A 19,885-nucleotide genomic window follows, 5' to 3' on the forward strand; every position below is an offset into this window, starting at 1 on the left:
GTAAGAAATGCAACACGTGAGAAGCCCTTAGAATAATGCTTGGCATTTAATATGTCCTATCAAAGTGTTAACTATTATTAATCTTCTCTAGTTTGAAGTGTCCGCATTGTTTTCTTTTTGCTTTTCCCTTCTCAAAAGACAATGGTAACATTGAATTGGAGAGGTTTTAGGTGCAGTCACCTTTTGCAAGACGGGCTTTGCTGTGTTAGGGAAGGTGTTGATTCAGCCGTTCTCAACCCTGATTACTTAATGGAATCCCTTGGAGGATTTGGGGAAAATTCTGTTGCTGACCAATTATAACATAACCTCTTAAAGGTGAGGCCTGTATCATTGGTATTGTTTTACATTTCCAGGTCATTGACTCTAGGCTTTAGATACTATTTAACTTCTTTTTCTAATTTCATATGTTCAGATAGCTATGATTTAACTATTGCTTTAAGATTGCTTTGTGCTTTATTTTTCTTTGTGGGGCATTATTGGAGAACCAAGAGTACTGGGGGAATTCTGTCCAGGTCTGTTACTCAAGTGTTCCTAAAGACTAGTCCCTGGATTTTAGAACAGTGATTTTTAAAAGCCACTGTGTTAGTCTGATTGGACTAGAGAAAGAAATCCAGGGCACTCATGTGCATAAGAGAGAACTTATTGGATATTGAAAACGTCCCAGCCCAATCCAGATCAAGTTCATAAGTCTGATGTTAGCCCTTATGGATGATATCAGTCTGTAAGTTCCTCTTCAGACTCACACAACACATGCAATGGCACCGAATGCAGGAAGATCACAACCCAGTGGGTAGAAAGTCCTGTGGATCTAGGGACAGCTGCAGGGCTCTGGCTCCATCAGCTTGGCTCCATGTGTCTTGTCAGCGGGAAGATGGAGCCGAGAGAGTCAAAGCAGAGGGCCTGTGGGCCTGCAAGTGAGCTATTTATCGCCTCTGCTCCTCCAATTGAAGTCATCAAGCTGCAACTTGATTGACAGGCTAGACTCCACCCCTTTAGAAGTTGGTAGGAGATTATGTAACTACCACAGCCAACATTACTGAAAAATTGTGCTTTTTCTGGTTCATCTGTTACTTTTTTATTTATGAAAGTTGAAGTTTTAAAGTGCGGGTAAAGAAATCTTATTTTTTCCCATGCTAGACTTATGATTTTATAGCTGTTTAATTTTCTGCATTTGCGTCATGACATATTGTCACAGAGCTCAATGACGTGGGAGCTTTCAATGAAATGCTTTCGTTGACGTGATTGTTTTAGCATGTTATTGTCTTTTTAGGTGCCTTTGAGTCAATCCCACTTCGTAGCAACCCTATGCAAAACTGAATGAAACACTCTCAGGTCCTGCACCATCGATCCATCTGGTCAAGGGCCTTCCTCTTTGTTGCTGCCCCTCCACTTCACTATGCGCAACGTCCTTCCTCAGGGACTGGTCTTTCTTGACAACATGCTGTAGCATAGACTAGCACGGAGCTCTTCAGGAAAGCGTTATAAGAATGAGCTCGCAGGAGCACGAACGGCTTTAGATTTTTATTTTTCAATTGAATTGCACAATTTGTATGTTTTTTTTACTTTGTTAGAAGTTTTATTTTAAAAGATTGCCTTAATTTTCTTTTGAAATAAAGTCAGCAGCTATTCACCCACTTAGATTCATTTATCCTTTAACAGTTGAAGCATTAAACAATGAGAATCTTTACTCTCAACCCTAAATAATGCTTTACTCATTATATTTCAAATGGTTTTGCTTTCTCATGGAGAAAAAAAGAGCCCAGGCATAAACCTTTGACACTTTCCGCTTGCTAGTCCTGCGGCACACTTTTAATATGAAACTGTTACTGATACTTGGACCATGTCTATGATGGGCAGAGAGAGCTCAGGAAGAGTGACGATCATGTGGCTAGTCTTGACAGTCAAGAGCTATGATCTTTCATCCACTGTTCAATCCACTTTAATATCTGGCTTATATTATTCTCTAGATCCTCCGGTTTGTTGCTAGTTAGCTGATGTACTATTTCTTCCTTGCAGGAGGCCATGGCTTCTTCATAGAGAACCTGAAAAATCTCACACTGAACATTCTCCTGCAGCCTCTTCTCATTATAACCCCTTGTTTCAAGTCTTTTGTACAATACAGTGCTATCTGTTCTCAGCACAAAAACTATATGAAACCAGCGTTCAGGGAAGAAATCACAACCATGGTAATCAATAATAACTCCACCTTCTTTCATTTGGTTTTCTAACTCATCAACTACTCTATCTTCATCTAGAATGGGACAGCCATACTCTTCATCATAGCCATCGTACAACTGCCCTTCTTTTGCTAAATCACCCACATTAATGTATTTCAGTCCTGATCTTGATGCAAGCTCTTTGCCTAGTGTGGTTTTTCCAACCCATGGTGTACCGGTGAGCAAGATGTTTGGCTGCAGCATCCAATTTGTATGTTTATCAGTCATTCTCAACAGATATTTCCACGCTTTGATACATGTCAGATTAATGAGATGGAACTGTCTAGACCTCGTGCTCACAAAGCCCCTTCGCCTCTGAAAATCAGACATAGCTGTTATCATGGAGGAGGGCACTGAACACACAGGCATGCAAGGAAAGAAGTACCTGAATAGAACAGGAAAATGCAATGCTTCCTCCAGAATGGAAGCAATTCATACATTAGGGCATTACTAATTGAGTGCGTGTGTGTGTGTGTGTGCGTGCGTGCGTGCGTGCGTGTGTGGTGGGGGGTGGCCAATGTGGGAGGAGAGATGGCGTGATGGAGAATATTGTATGTAGTTGAAACATAATTGGAGGCAGAAGAAACTCAGCTAAAAAGATTTAAGTAGAAGTCAGTTATGAAAGGCTTTTTATATAATACTCAAACTTGAAGCTGTGGATCAGTGATTCCTACAATGACATCTTTCTTAGTTATTATAAGAAGTAGCCAGAGTGCAGAATTAGTGCTGTAAATATTAGGGGATTTTGAAGAGTTTTAAGAATCCTAAGTGGCATAATGGGTGAAACATTGGACTGCTAATTGAACGGTTGTAGGTTTGAATCTCCCAGTTATTCTGTAAGAGAAATATGAGGCAGGCTGCTTCTGTCAAGATTTACATCCTTGGCAACACAATGGGCAGTTCTACTGTCAGGCAGCATTGCTCTGAGTGGACATTGACTAGACAACAGTGGGCGGATTGAAGAGTGAGTGCTGAATGAGCTGAGATTTGAGCACCCTGATTAGATTGCTTCCTGATGGCTGTGGGACAGATTCAGAATGAGTTTGAGGGTTTTCTGCTTAAGGATAGTGGCATGTTCCTGGGCTTAGTGAGAATGACTTTTGATGAAAGAATCAATGTGACAGTAGAAGCAAGGAGATGGACTAGAGATTTGGCGCAGATGGACACTTGGCAGAACAGAGGTGGTTGAAGGTGGCATACTGGGGGAGCCACTTACCACACGGTGAGCAGATGGAAATGACCAGCCATCCCAAGGGAGAAAGATGTCAAGATTTACAATCTCAGAAACCCCTAGTTCTAATCTGCTTTGTCTTTATAGGGTTTCTGGGCGTCAGAACAGATCCAATGGCAGTGAGCTCATTTTGGAAAGGGAGTAGTGAGATCACTGATGTAAAGCAAAGAAAAGTCAGGTGTGCATTTAGGCTTTGATATCTAATGTGGATTTATGAGAATTTGAATGCAGTGCCTAGTTTTATGCATTCAGGCTACATAGCACATTTTGGGTAATTAGGGTGCGTAGCATGGAATATAGTTATACTTTATTATTTGGCAGTGGACCAAAGTTTTTAACATTTCCCTTAAGAGTTTGTATTTTTTAGGTAGGCGATTTATTGCGTACTTTTACATGTTACCCCTGGTAGTTATTCTTGTGTGCTAGAATAATTTTATATAGTTTTAATTTAAATTATTTTAATGTTCTGAATCTCAACATTTTTTGTGTGTGAAGCTGCAGTGTTGGATATGAACATATAATTATTTCTTGTCTTGAGTGGGGGATGATTCTACTACATATAGATTTCAACCCTGACAGCTTTAGGTTAATTATCCTTGAATTTTTATCCATATAATTGCATACATCAAGAGCCACGTGTTTCCCCTATGGTTATCACTTTCTGTCATATTTAAACTTTACCTTGCCTTGACTTCCTTTTTTTTTAATTAAATAGAAAGATATATGAAGTTGGGCAAATTAAAAACCTAATTACAGCAATAATGTCTTCTGACTTTTGAGAGTCTATGAAGAAACAGAATAATCGAATAATAACCTTTATTATTCAGTGTGTGCTCATCTGACAACATATTTTAGAGTACTGTTTTTGAAGGTTGTATTTGCATTGGTTATTAGTATATTACTCTTGCTGTTATACATAATAAATTCTCCTTTAGATTGTCTAACATTTGCCCAATTATAAAAATATTTCACGACTTACTTTTTATTTTAAATAAAAATTAATAGTATCATGGCTTTGTATTTTGGAGGCCTAAGCAATTGAAAAATGAAAGGATATGTATAAATAAATGTATAAAATGATTATTACCCAACTTTAATAAAACAAGATTCCTTAAAAGTATAAACTTAAATATTTGCATGAGGGTTCATGAGCCCCTCAATTAAATAAATGTTCACTTTTTGTTCTTGTACTTCTGCATGCTGGTTCTTCAAAGTTTAAATAAAATTTAATTTTCTATTTTATATTGCCCTAAGTGTTCTTTATTCTATAGTGCTTATGGTGTTTAAATGTTATTATCAGATTTGATTGTGCCTCATTCCATTTTTTGAAAGGATTCCTTAGCTACCAAATTTAGCCACTTTACCCTCAATTATTGATACATTGTAGATTTTGACTGTACTTTCTTAGAAAGCTAAATTGTCAGATTGTGGGTAAAACTGTTGTGTCTACTTCCTTTTGTCGTTTTAAACAAATGGTCTCGTAACTAGACTTTGTGTTCATGCTACTAGGGCCTAAAGAGGCAACTCTCAGACTAGCATATACTCTCGACCCATCAAGACTTGTCAAGTGAAAGTCTGATTGATTTATGTTCTGCTTACTTAGATATGTCATCTGGATAATAGGTCGAAACATTTGAAATGAGTGAAACTGATGAACAGATTTGACATAGTTCTGAACGTGTCTAGAAATAATGAAAGGGAAATCAGTTTTATTGTGTCGAAGCATATGCTTTTTTGTTTAGAAGTATATATTGGTTTTGTTTGTAAGTAGATGTGCTTTTGACAATTCCTAATTAAGCAAAACATTTGTGAGTTTTTTTATTTTTACAATTCTTTTTTAGAATTGCTGCTTTCCTCATTATTTTTGACCAAAAATTCTGAGATTTGAAACACTAAGTGGACAAAGCAAACAAAACTTTTTAGGGATTTGAGTGGCTAATTTCTTTCATGGTGAATTCTATTTCTACATTAAAAGACCCATTGTCATCAAGTCAATTCTGACTCATAGTAACTCAGTTATCGGCATGATTGTTGGGACAGCTAGTTTACTGGCCAGTCTCCATGGCTCCTAGACAAATCAAATCAAGAATGATGTTAGTGTTACATGTTTTTGTTGGCTAACAGCTATGCAGCTGTTAATTACAGTTTTGGTTTATCAAAACTTAATTAAATATAAATATATATTTATGTTAACTCAATTTTGCCATTTCCCTCCACTGTAGAATTGCTATAGCTTTTCATGAGACCTAATCGATTTTTCTTTATTTATTCATTTATTCTTTAAATCAGTGGATGAAGCTCACATCATTTTTTACAGTTATTTTCATAAGCTTTATTCTTTGAATGCTACCTTTAGTATTGAGGTGCATTGATATGAATCTACATCCTTTTAGTAGTTGAAAATCTGTAATTTGTGGAGGAAATGGAACTCAGAACACAACGACTGTTGCAGTAGAGCTTACAGTGTGAGTGCCCCATTAGCGCAAAGCTGTAGATGACAGTGAATACCCAAAATCCATTTGCAAAGTTATCACATGGATTCATCCTCCCTGGTCACACCGTGGTTACAAGTTGAACTGCAAGGTCAGCAGATCAAAACTACCAGTTGTTCCTCAGGAGCTGACTTTGTAGGGCTCTCCAGTCGGATAAAGAGTTACCATCTCAGAAACCCACAGGAGCAGGACGCTGTGCCCTTTGAAAGGAGTCGCTGTGAGCTTCCTTGGCAATGTATTTGGTTTTAAATTCCTTCTGACCACTGACCAGGATGTGAATAGTCTTGCCTTCATGTAGAGGGCACTAGAAAGTGGATTACCTCCACTCTCTCCCCAGCCAGCCCAAGGAGGGGCCGGTTAGCTTAGGGCTTTGCCTGGGCTGGTCCTTGTTAGTGGTCACCTCACTGGGACTGTTATTGGAGGACACATAGCCACGAGTCATGCCCAGACTGCCCTGTTCTGAAGACCCTGAGCCCATCTTGCAAACTGTTTTCTTTAGTATAATGTAATGCCCCAATCATGGCTCTGTTCCCACTTCTCTAGTCATGTCAGTAATTAGGATGCATTGATTTGCCTCTAGTCATGCTTTTGTTACAGTTTCCTTTGCCCTTCCATGACTATATTTTTAAAGAATATAGTCATATTGGAATATAATTTACAAATTATACAGTTCAATAATTCAGTCATATTAAGAATAGTTGTAGTTGTTGCTACAGTCTATTTCAGAACATGTTTTCCTTTATTTTCAATAATAATTGTGATTGGCTCCCCATTTCCCCAAAACCTCTCTTGTCATGTTCCTAGTATATTTTTAATCCACTTACTGTTTCCATAGATTTACCTATCCTGAATTTCCTATGCAGAAAAACATACAAAACAAAGACTGAAAAACAAGAAAAAACAGAACAAAAAACACCCAACAGCAATGACAAAATACAACAGAGAAAAACCACAATAAAGAAGAAAGCAGAAAATAATAAAATCTGGAACAAATTGAAAATGGGTCTAAAGGGAGAGCAAATGATAATGTGCTACATTGTCATCTAATTACATCTGCTATAATCGACTTTACAGTTGCTCTCTGTCTGAGAGCAAAGCAATTCACATCCCTCAGAAGGGTTTTGGGATTCCCTGGAAGCTTAGTCCATGTGGGGACCCTGCTAGTAGGCTTTTAGCTTCTATCGTCATCCATAGCATTCTGAAAACCAGGTGCCCAGACTTTAAACTCTGATACCATTCCCTCTTCTATATTTGGATTTTATTATTTACAATCCCTGGATCACAGTGGCTCTGTGCTCCTTGCTTGTAGACTGAGCTGACATCTCACTTAGATGCCTGAATATCTTTAGACAAGGCTTTAAGAACCCAGATATTATTATTATTTCTGATAGCAGGACATCATCTGATTTCTTTACCACAACTCCCGTAGCTCCGGTGATCTCTTCATTAGGGTGAATACAAGTAGGGTCATGTTGTAAGAATTCATTGTTCTTAGAGAATGGCTAAGATTAAGTGTGAGCTTAATATCTGGAAAGATATGCATCTCAGCACACCGCTGGATGCCATTATGATCTCATGGTAATTTGCTTCCTCTTCCGGATGATGTGTCTTTGTCTTTGTCCTATTTAACATTTCATAAATGTTCTCCTTAAGTTTTATTTGAGATTTAGATTGTGTGCCCGAGGACACAGAATAGAAAGTCATGTGCACAACCTGCCCAAAGCTCACTATAACTTGAAGTGGTTCTGCTCATGTCTGCTTTGCTGTACTTTGTGGAATAAAGTATGTGTTGGAAAGGTTGAGTATTTTACTTTACCTATTATTAACAATAATCTTAATTGATTAACATTTCTGAGTATATACCAAACTCACTGCCATTGACTCAAAGTCATTGCCATTGAGTTGATGCCAACTCATAGTGACCATCTAGGATAGGGTAGAATTGCCCCCATGGATCTCCAAGACTGTAATGTTTTACAGGTGTAGAAAGTTTCCTCTTTCTCCTTCAGAGCAGCTGATGGTTTCAAACTCTTGACTTTGTGGTTAGCAACCCAACTTGTAATGACCAGCCACTAGATTTATACTGATATATAATAATAATTATTGACCATGATGTATCAAGCACTCTAAGTGGACGTTTGTGCATTATTTTCAAGCTACAGAGGGATTAAATGAGAAGTTTCCTTGGTTCGTGCTTAAAAAATAAAAAGCAACTATGCTCAGAGCAGTTTAGTGACATGCTCAAGGTCACACAGCGAGTGAGCGATTCGAAAATTATTTTGAACTCTGCTTTGTGTGATTCCAAAGACCGTATTATTTTTCAAATGTTAAAATTGGCATTTTTGCGTAAGCATTCAAAGACAGGCATTTCATTTTTATTTTACAACTACAATTCTAGAATGAAATAGACAAGTTCAAGTATATTCACTATGAGGAAATTGGAAAGAAAAGAGATAGGTGACAAAGGTCAAATGGAATGAAGACCTGCTGCCTTCAATTTTAGCATTCTTTCCAATAGGCATTGCTATCTATTGGAGATAAAGAGCCTCTTCATCTTTTCAGATGAGACCTGTGAAGAGTTAATAAAGGGATCAGAATTGTGACAGTCCTTCCAGTCTTGAGAATATATGTTAACAGGATAAAGATCGAAGAATAAAGTTTTCATTTTCAATAGAAAGAGAAAATTGTATATTGTGTCTCAGGGCAAGAATAAAAATATAGGCTGTCAGTTTTATCTAAAGTAGTTGCTTTTCTTCCAGTAGTACTATTTAGGAGCAAAGTGCATGTGGACATCTATATGGGGGCTTCGAATAGAGTCACGTTGTAGGGTTTGTAGAAAATTGAATAAAGAGATAATTAAGTTTTTCATGGACTTTAAAAAATTCTGTCACATTTTGGGCTATTTTATATTCATTATATGTGGAAAATACTCCTTTTTCTGTTAGTTTACGTTACAAAGAAGGATAATTCTTACTGTGCTCAGAAGCACAGAGAAAAAATTTCAGGAATGGTGAAATATCTACAACACAACAACAAACAAACAACACACAAAGAGTTCTAGAAATTCTGAAGGCCTTCAGGGATCATTTTTTAAATTGAGTATGTCATAATTACTAGAAGTGCCTTTCATATTTACTTATATTGTTAATGAACTTTGTGAAAATTCCTGTGGATAAGTGGGGTTATTACCATCTTTATTAGAACGAAGTCAGTAGGCTGTGTGGGGTGCCAACATCGGGTTTCGCCATACACAGAATATGCGGACGAAGAAAACAGCGTCAGATAGGTACAGCGATTGCTGCAATGGAAAGAAAACATACCGTCATATGGTAGCAGCACCAGAACAGCAGACATCTCCATATGAGCAGATGGGGAGTACTTCCTGAGAAGGAAATTCACTGCCTTGCTGTAAACACAGAGTCTCTTCCCTTGAAGGGTTTAGAGTATCGCCAGGGAAAAGGATCACTACTTAAGGATATCAGTAATGCAGAAGGGAACAGGAGATCGATACAAAAGAAATGGAACATAGTGAAGCACTGTCGATGTCTACCAAGGAGCACTCACTGGGGACGATGAAATGGTGGTTGGAGGGCTTTGGGGAGAAGTTGATCTTGGTTGGGAAGAGGACATAGTAGTTACTGGAGGCATAGAGAAGGCACCAGCCCAGATGGATAGCACAGAATGCCTTCCAGACATGGTGGTCAGACTGCCCTCACCGAGGCCAGGGTTGTAGATGAGGGATCAAAGCACCAAAGGAGGAAATAGAGAGTCTGCCTGCCCAGGGCTGTCTGTCAATGACTGCCTAACAGCTGACATGTTCACAGGAAGGGAGAGGAACATGGTGACTACAGATGAGAGATGACAGCACCAGAAGGGCACTGAAAAGTATAAATGAGAACTATCTCCTGCCATTGGAGGATAAGGCTCCTGTTTACTTACCCAAATCAAGACTTGACAGTCAGGAGCCAGCTTAGGTCAGCAAAGTTAATTTAATCTTCTTGGTGAAAACAACTTTATTCAAATACTAGCCCACCATATCTTAGTCTTTTCAACTGTTCTGGAGGAGAAAAAAGAGACCCTCATATGAAAATATAACTTTTAGAGTCGCATTTATTAAATTTTAAACAGGACGAAGAGAGGACAAATACAAATGATCCTGACGAGGGAGACCATCAGAATGGTGTCCAAAGATTCACAGATTTGCATCCACTTAAATAGAGCAGGGAGAACAATGGAAATGCACAGAATCATGATTGGTGGCAGATCACTTCATCATACTAACAGGTGGGACGATAGAGCAGTAGTGGGACCATGCTTGAGATACTTACACTGTTGTAGATTAGAAAGATTGGCAAGATTGGCTCATAGTCTACATCAAGATCAGGTGACCCTAGAACCATCATTCAAACTCACGACCACAGGGTGGTGTTACGTTTCTGGAGTTGGTCATACCTCGGTTCTTGGCTCCGCACATTGAAAGAATTCACCTCAAAGCCCATTCTGTAATCCAAGTGGGTTTGATGAAGGACAGGACAAGTTTCGGGTTGTACAGTCTCAAGGGGGTTCACAACTGGGCCGGAACAGCCACATAGAAAAGAGCACACCTGCATGCAGACCTTGCGGAGGATCCAAGGAGGCCAGAAGCCCAAGAACCAGAGAGGCTGAGGGTATGTGGGCCAAGAGGCTGTGAAAGTAGGCCCAGAGTGGGTAGATGTGCACCTGCGTGGGGAGTGAGACCCTCCCTTTCTACCTGCCTCTGACCAAGAGCAGGGTAAGAGGGCCCCCAGAGCTTTCTCCCTGACTTTCTTTTAGCCCATCCACTGGCTTCAGGAAGGCGTGGTTGATGGTATTGGTTGACCCCATTGGCAGAGTTGGGCCCAACTGGGTGATGTCATGAGCCGGGGCTTAATTTGGCCCGCTCAGTTGTACCGCCCTCCTGGCTGGGGGATTTGAGTACGAGCATGCTGTTTGGGGTCTTCATAAGTGTCCAATAGTGCCTGATTTTTTCCCCCAATCTCCTTTATGGGGGCCTTTTCAGGCATTGGAGGGAAACCCCCTATCCCCAAGCTAGCTACCTAACAGGCAGAACTGCCCCAGTGAGTTTCTGAGACTGTTTCTAGCAGTATAAAGCCACGTCTTTCTACTGAGGATCTGTTGGTAGTTTCGAACTTGCAACCTTGAGAATCTCAGCCCAACTCTTAACCACTACGTTACCAGGAGCTCAATTAATGTTCTCTATTTTACCCCTGTAGGTTCTATTCCAATATCCCTTGCAATGGCTACACAGAACTCACAGACAAAATTCATGGTTAAAGGGTCTGTTAAGGAAGTTAACAACTTGTAATTCCAGGGTTGCGTTATTTAGCAAGACGTTTTCTAAAGTTCTTCCACGGCTACTGATGAATGCTTGCAGGGGTATAGTACCACTCTAATGTAAGCCTCAGCCAGAAGGCATGCAGCTCAAGCTTGGTGGGTCAGCAAGCCCAGCTTCCTAATCCAGGTGCTCGGAGGCACTCCACTCCAGTACATCTCAGTTTAAAGGTGCTTAGTTCCACGTTCCTGGCTCAGGAAGGCTAACTTCTGCAATGAAGGGCCCAGAGGCTCTCCTCAAACCTGCCTCCTGTACACTTGCTCCATGGTTGGGAACTCCACCGCTCTGTTCTGTGTTCTGCGGCTGCTCTGCTAGTAGGGTAGCAGTCTTCTGGATCCAGAAGGTTCACTGATCAGGGAAGCTAATGTCCTGAGGACAGTACCCTCCCTGACTTGCTGTTAATGAGAATTCCCTTCCCCTGCTTCTCAGAGGTCGCATTTTATGCCTGACAGGGTGGCATTCCAGGAAATCTTGCTCAGTTACTAACAGTTGAATCTTCTCAGTGTCTTCCCCCACGTTTTAACCAGACACCTGCAGGAACAGGTCACTTGTGGGAAGGGAGAGACTTTGGCTGGAAGAGTCACAATAAATAATTCACTGCTCCTGCTGTACCTGCTTTCCTTCCAGGGTATACACAGGCAAATCCCTGAGGGCAAGCCTGTCCCTCCCTGGTTAGGCGGGTAATTTGCTTTCCAACATACTCTGCCCGAAGGCAAAGATTTTCACTTTGCTAGTCAATGGTCAGAAAGAATTCATTGAGGCTGAATCTATGTGGAGACTGAAAAATGGGCTTTGAACTCTCACAGTAAACCATGAAATCTCAAAAATTTGCTGATAGCTTATAGGACAGGGTAGAACTGCCCCTATGGGTTTCAGACACTAACTCTGTACAGAAGCCCTTTCTCCCAAGGAGGGCCGGGTTTTGAACTGCTGACCTTTTGTTTAGCAGCCTAACAAGTAATCACTGTGCCGCCAGGGTCTTCAAACCTACTGCTCCTAATTTAAACTCTAATTACCAATCCAGTTCATTTTCAATGGCCTTTGTCTCCATTTTCAGTATTTTATTACAGTCTGACTATAGGAATATTTGTAGATTCATATATTATTTTAACTAAGACATACACACATCATTTTGAAAAAATCTATTGAAAATAACTCCTGCTTGGTGCAGCTCTTTAAATAATTTGAAGCATGCATATTTCTGAGAAATATATCTAGCCTACAAATGTGGCCATGCTTTGAATTATTTGTGCTGTTTCTAAAGACACTTACACAGCCATTTGCAGCCATTCCCACAGAGCGGCTTCCTTGTCCTGCTCTGTGGGCCACAATCGATTATTGTGGTTGATTTTTTTCAGCACCACTTTAAGGAGGAGCTTTAAAAAGAAGCCACTTATTAATTATTGTCCCATTTTTTTACTAAGGAAATAACTAGACACTTAATAAATTATGCCTGGGATTTGAATAGTTAAAATGCATTTTAACTATTGTAAACCAAATGCGTTAAAAATTTTAGTGTCTTTTAAACAAATGATTCTTGAACTACCATTCTGTAAGGACACAACTGTTTAAAGACATGTGGCTATCCAAGCGCATGAAGCCAACATATAAGTTATGTGTTGATTAGGAGTGTGTTTGACGAAGGAAAACAGAACTCTTGACCACCAGCAGTGTTTGTGTTCCCTTTTTCATTAGTGTGGAACTTAAGTGGTTCATGATTAGCTGGATGCAGAGGATTGCATCACGGCCCATGTTTTCGCTATTTTTCCTTCTGCCTTAGAGTTTTGATTTTTGTCTTCACATTTATTAGTTTCAGTCACTGTCAGGCATCTAATACGAATTCCATCGAGGAGGTAATGGATTTTTTTCTCTCATAAGTGTCTTGGTTTTTGTTTTTTGTTGTTGTTGTTTTTTCAGAGAAGGTCGTAATCTCCATAGACTTCTGCCTGCTTATTCTTTGGTCTAAAGGTGACCAGACATCCTGCTTTTGGCGGGACAGTCCCGATTTTTAATAATTTTTTCCCGCGTCCCGCGGCATTTTATAAAAGTTCCGATTTTTGGACAGAATGCAGAACAAGCTAGGGTATACGGCTTTCGGCTGCCATGTGGCTATTTCTCCAGGATATGAGTTTTATCAATGGTGTCCCGCTGGTGTTTCGATTTACCAATGTTAAAATCTGGTCACCAACCAGCTGTAGCTGTAAGAGATGGTGGTGAATTCCGTACTTTACATCAAGCTTCCAAATCAGAAGGAGGTAAAGGATAAGAGGGCTTGGGAATAGGGGTTGATAAGGCTCAGCTCTATGACCTATTAAGGTTTGATGGTAACTACTGGTTTAGGGCTTTTGGATATTAAAGGCCAGCATCAACTACTCTGGTTTGGCCTTTTCCTAATTCATAGAACACCTTGGGTATACTGAATACAATGGTTTGTGTATGTATTCCAAAATTTTTCATATCAATTATGAATTAGAATTCAATGATTAACTGATATCTATTTAAGAAATAAAAATACTTTAAAAATTATATTGAGATTTTGTAGACTCTTACTTAGAGGTTAGGTGGGAAATGTTTTAGAACATTTTAACCAGTAAGGCTACTTCTACCCAAATGGACCAACAGATGTTAGGAGGGCGATTGAAATGTTACCTGGCATGGACATGAGAGAGCTAGGTGTTTTTTTTTATGTTATCTCTGACATGGTCTAGGTTACAACCTTGCCTGTTTGACTACCTGTACAGGAGGGCTGCTAGTAGGACTGTAAGAGTGATAGTTATTAGTGGCGTTGTGAGGTGCCATTGGGTCAGCTATGACCCTATTCACACCTTGAGGGAACGCTGCCTGTCCCGCTTGCTGTCCACACAGGTGTTCCTCTGCTGGAGCCCCTTGTTGCAGCCACGTGTGAATCCATTTTGTCGAGAGCCTTCCATTTCCATTGTATTTTTTTTTTTTGGTGGCTGTCTCTCCATTTTACTAAGCATGACGTCCTTTTCCAGGGACCGTTCTCTCCTGACAATATGACCAAAGTAGGTAAGACCAAGTCTTGCCATTGGTGCCTCTAAGGAGCACTCTGGCTGTACTTATCTAATGTATTTAAAATGTTTTCTAAAGCACAGGGCAATAATACATACATTCAGGGACGCTAGAATATGACAATGAACGTCTCATACAATTCCTCCCATTTTGGAGACTGGCATGAAAGATGAAGCCAGGGAGAGGTGCAGATTCATAGATGGTCTGGTCCATTTGCTGAGATGGCAAACAAGGCTAAAATGACCACAAAGGAACACCCATTCTGTGAGAATGGGATTGTGTACAATGCAAGATGAATGCTATCTCCTGGCAGATTAGGACCTCTTTGGACATCAGAATGGAGGTGTCCGATTTTGGTCAGCACGACAGCAGTTTCCATCCATGCTGGTCGTGTCCCCTTCTTCGGAAATGCATAAAACAAAGATTCAGAACCTGGAAGGCCCCCATGAAAAGGCATTTCATTTTGAGAGTAAATGCCTAAAGCCATGTATTTAAACATATATAAATAAAGCTATGTATTCTTTAAAAAGATCTAAATACACATGGAGGTAACAGAAGAACATACCTTATGCTGCATTTATTATTAAAACCACTTTTTAAGCAGCTTAAAGTGGCTTATTACTTGAGTTAATTTTACTTCTATACAGGGTAATTAGGCACAACTCAAAGTCAATGACAATTCTTAATTCAGTGAGCTATTATTAAGTATATCCAAAAACTACATTAAAATAATAGATGATAATAAATAAACTCTTGGAATGGGATGTATGTAAACCTAAATAAATTAATCATAGATCTCTGAATTCTTTGATATAATCCTTAGTGTCTTCAGGAGAATAATTTTGAATTGTCATTCTTGTGTCTCTATTTACTCTTTCCTCGGAGCGAAAAAAGGCTAGTTTCATTATATGAGCTGAGGGGAAAGAAAAGAGTCATACTAATACGTACATGGAATGTCAGCTCTGTATGAAGATGACAAGCTCATTAGGAGCACACTAAGAGGGTGGCTTCGCATTAGTAAAAGTCGAGAAAGCTTATAGGCATTGATTCAAGTGGCAGTGTTATAGACACACACACGCACACAACTCAAAATAACCTGTGCCACAAGATTGCACAACAGTTGTAACATTAGGTTATTGCTTTTGATTTCAGAGTTAGTGGTTGCCATATTTGTATCTAATTTGAAACACACACATAGATATAATACTATCATGAGGGATAGAAGCCTATTGATAGTATAGGTGGTGAGATGTTTTTACATATTTAACTAATATAGTAATGAACAATTTAAACCGAGAGATGTATTCTTTCTTTAAAGTGTTTTGTACATGGGATTGGTTCCAGGATCTATTTGGATGCTCCAAGTGTCTTGAAGCTAGAGACCAGATTTTATTTAGACCTCTAGGACACTGATCTTGGAATAAACTTGTGGAGAACTCAATTACTTAAGACCACGCATAGATAATAATTGAGAAGAAGCTATAATGGGGAGCATCTAAACCTATTTTGGTTAACTATTAAAAACTGGCATAGCGTTTGGAAGCCACAACTGGAAAGTCATTGACCTTCCATAAATGGTGGACAGGTGGCACCAAGTCGCACCGAGCTGGAGGACATGCCCGTGTGACACTAGGAAAGCTGCCTGCTTTTGAGGGTTCCTCCAAATTCACGCGATGCTGCTCTTTCTCTCTGAACGTTTCTTTGTGCTTTATGCAAACCTTTACAAAGCAAAGTCACTCAAAATAACCTGGGCCACAAAATTACAAGAGTTGCAATGTTCAAGTGTTGCTTTTGTTTTCAATGGTAATGGCCGCCGTGTTTGTATGTAATTTGTGAATACCTACCCATATCATACTATATTATTATGAAGGATAAAGATTACAGATTGTGGAGTGAGTACGCTGTTTGTACATAGTCGGTCTCCATTGTAACTCATTCACAGCTTGTTCTATGGCGTTGCTTGTGACCTCTGCAATAGGTCCACGTTTCTCCCCGTTTCCACGCTGAGTTTCCTGTCTCTGTTCATCTAGTTTCCCTGCCCCTTCCTGCGTCCTCATTTTTGTTTTGAGGAAAACGTGACCCTTTTGGTCTCTTATAGTGGATTGTTTTTAGGAGTGCATTTCTCATGGGTATTATTGATTATTTTATAAGCTAGTCTATTGTGTGGCTGAGAGGTTGCTGATGGGAATAGCTTATGTTCCACATTAGAAGGGTGACTGTGTCTTAGGGACCCTCCAGATTTTATCAAAATAGCAAATCAGGTTTTTGCTTTGTTATGAATTTGGGTTTTGTTCAACTTTTTTTTCTCTCATTCTAATAGAACTTTCTATTGTATCCCTGGTGAGACAACTTGTGGTGGCAGCTGGACACCATCTAATTCTTGTGACCTCCATCTCGTTCTTATGGAGCCCTAGTAGTACAGTGAGTTAAGTGTTGGGCTGATAACTACAAGGTTAGTGGTTTGAATCCACCAGCTGCTCCCTGGGCAAAAAAGAGCCCGTCTGCTTTCATAAGAATGACAGCCTCAGAACCCTAGGGGGCAGTGCCCCTCTGCCCTCTAGATAGGGCGCTGTACTTGGAGATCAACCCTTTGGCATTGGTTTGTTAGTCCTTCTGACTAACTGCTTCCTGGAGTTTTTGGTTTTTCCTCACTCTCCCTCCAGGCAGGAAGACACCAATAGTTGTATCTTAAATGGTTGCTCATAACAGTTTCAGATTTCAGATGCTATTCACCAAATTAATATATAGAGTGGTTTTTTTCAGAATGTTGTTTTTATGAATCATTATTTCCTATTATCTACATGCCAATTGATCTAGATTCCCCCCAAGATTATGATCCACAGACCCAAGGAATATTTGATTATTTCTAAGAAGTTGTGTTCTCTGTGTACTCTATTATCCCAGGAGACTTAAAAAGTTCATGGAAAAATAAAATGAAAAGATAATGGAGTTTTCCCATAAACTTAAAATAATTCTCTTGTATATATGAATATACCCACAGCAATACAAATATACATAAAAGTCTACATCTATACCTATATATGCATGTGAGTGTTGTCCTGAACAAGTTCCCATATTTATTTAGCAGGTATATCTACTTATATAGCCACTCATTAATTATTATATGTTTTCGTTGTTTTGCAGGATTGTACACGTTATCTTATTTACTGTATGTTGTCCTTTATGGGTTATGTACCTATCAGAGTCTTCCTTAGTTTGGGTCATATTCTGTTTATTTCCCACATTACATTCCTTTTATCAGTATTAACTCCTCTCCACTAGCCAGTTAGTGGTTCTCCCTCCTTTTTCTTTAGATTCCTAGTAACCATCAAAGAATATTTTTTCCTTTGTAAAAATATTTTCTTGTCTTTTTATATTGGTTTTCTTATGTAATATTTATCCTTTTGTGATTCACTCAGAATTATACCTTCTAGATTGATCAGTGTTCTGAGTTGTATTGCAGGTTCAACATTATTGATTTTCTTAGGCATCACTATTCTTCATTTTTGCATAGCATTCCACTGCATGTATGTTGCAATTTATTTGTTCATTTATGGATGGATGCTTAGGTTGTTTTCATATTTTTGCTACTGTGAACAATGTGGCAGTGAGCGTGGGGTGACTGTGTTTGTTCATCTCACAACTCTTCTTTATTTAGGATATATGCCTAGGAGTGGGATTTCTGGATTGCACAATAATTCTATGCCTCGCTTTTAAAAGAATGAGATCATTTTCCATAGTGATTGTGCCATTTAGCAGACATACCCACAGTTACGACTTCAGTCTCCCCACAGTTTCACAGATATTTGTCGTTTCTGCCCTCTGATGGTCTGTTTGCTTCGACTGGCGCCATTGGTGCCTGAGCTAGATCCTGTCTCAGGGGAGTTGTGACTTGCATCTTTCCAACTGCTCATGGTCGCGCTGTTTCTGCACGGTCTCCAGCCGTCTGAGTGTCATGTTAGTGACGTTTCTGTTCTTTAGCTCCTTAAATAAAAGTAGGTTGTCTTTTTACTTCTATGTACGTTAGAGGTTATGCCCTTTTCAGCTATATCCTTGCCAGGTCCCCCCCCTCCAGCGAGTAACTTTCTTCTCTTTTTGACTCTTTTGATAAGCATGATTATTTCATTTTTAAAAAGACCCACTCCATCTAGTTTTATTATTTGCCTTCTGCGCATTTTTATTTATAGTTGACATTATATTTATATCATAAGCTAGGGGGTCTACCCTTTTGTTCTTCTGTGAACTTTAGCACTTCAGGTTTAATATTTATGTTTCTCATCCATGTTTTGGGGTATAGTGTGGAGTATGGACTCTATTTCATTTTTCTATAAATTGTTTGTTAAAGAGAACGTTTCATTTTAATTTATTTCTAAGTATTCCATCATTTTTAGTGGCTCTTGTAAATGGTATTTCCCCCCGATTTCCTTTTCAGAGTTGTCATTATTAGCGTCGAGAATGCCAACAGAATTTTGCGTGTGGATTTCGTGCCCTGCCACTGGCTGAATTATTCTGTTGACTTTCTTATACAGCCTCTGGGATTTCATTTGTATAACATCATACTCGTATGAATTTCAAATAGGGGATATTTTATTTCTTTCTTACCTATTTGTATATCCCTTATTTAACGTTCTGTTCTAGCCTTACTGCTGTGTCACACTGAATAGAAGCGATTATTAAAGGTATCCTAACTCAGGGAGCGGCGCAGCGAGTCACTCACTGGACTTGGGGGGAAGGACGCCACAATCAGTGCCGGGCTCAGAAATCCATGGTGGCAGTTCGACTCTTTCCTGTAGCGTCGCAGTGGGCCGGAATCAACCCGATGGCAGTCAGTTTGACTTGAGTTCTTTGGCTATCATCTTCTCAGAGGCACAGGGAATACTTTCAACCTCCATTCATCGAGAATCGCGTTGACTTTAATTTTGCGTATGTTCCTAAACTATGTTACGGAACGCCCTTCCTGACCCGCTTTACCAAGTGTTTATCAGGAATGGTGTTGGATGTCTCTTTTCTAATGATGGCTCTTTAGTTGTTCTTAGCAAAATGGAGTTTTCATTTGAAAATTGATAGCCCATGAATTGCCATTTCCTCTGGGCCTCAGCATTTCTTTTGCAATAACCCTTCTTGTGGTGCTTGTGGGGGAAAGTACCTGCCCTTATTGTGTGGAAGAGAGAGCTCTTTGGCCTAGATGTTTCCTTTCCTAAACTACCTTAAGTGGCCTATCTGAACATCTCTTTGCTGGTGCAGGTTGGGAGGATTAGAAAATTAGTAAGTCTAGATTGAGAATGCAAGATAAAAAGAAAAACTTCGGTTTTCATTAATTGGAACACATCAATAGAAAGGATGTGGAGAAGGACTTTAAAATCACCTCTGATAAAAATCTTTCAGGCTCTTCATTTTGGATATGGATAGATATTTTGAAATTGAGGCCACGGCATTGTTTTCGTTGCATGCACGGAATGGATTTCCAACACATGGTGCCTTCCAGTCACAGTCTAGAAGCTCCATCAGGTTTCCTAACCTCCAATTACTGGAGCGGGTCTTC

The 19,885-nt window shown here is 39.5% G+C and overlaps 2 protein-coding genes across 2 annotated transcripts in view; one reads left to right on the forward strand and one right to left on the reverse strand.

Moving 5' to 3' along the window:
- The window catches only part of CHSY3 (chondroitin sulfate synthase 3), a 319,402-nt gene that overhangs the window by 13,690 nt on the left and 285,827 nt on the right, over positions 1–19,885 (forward strand). The window lies entirely within an intron of this gene.
- On the reverse strand, positions 1,779–2,420 carry LOC142439262 (adenylate kinase isoenzyme 6-like). The gene has a single exon (XM_075541494.1). The coding sequence runs from the start codon at positions 2,418–2,420 to the stop codon at positions 1,902–1,904; it is 519 nt and encodes a 172-aa protein (XP_075397609.1). The 3' UTR covers positions 1,779–1,901.

Source organism: Tenrec ecaudatus, chromosome 2 (assembly GCF_050624435.1).
Source record: "Tenrec ecaudatus isolate mTenEca1 chromosome 2, mTenEca1.hap1, whole genome shotgun sequence".
In the NCBI taxonomy this organism is placed as follows: domain Eukaryota; kingdom Metazoa; phylum Chordata; class Mammalia; order Afrosoricida; family Tenrecidae; genus Tenrec; species Tenrec ecaudatus.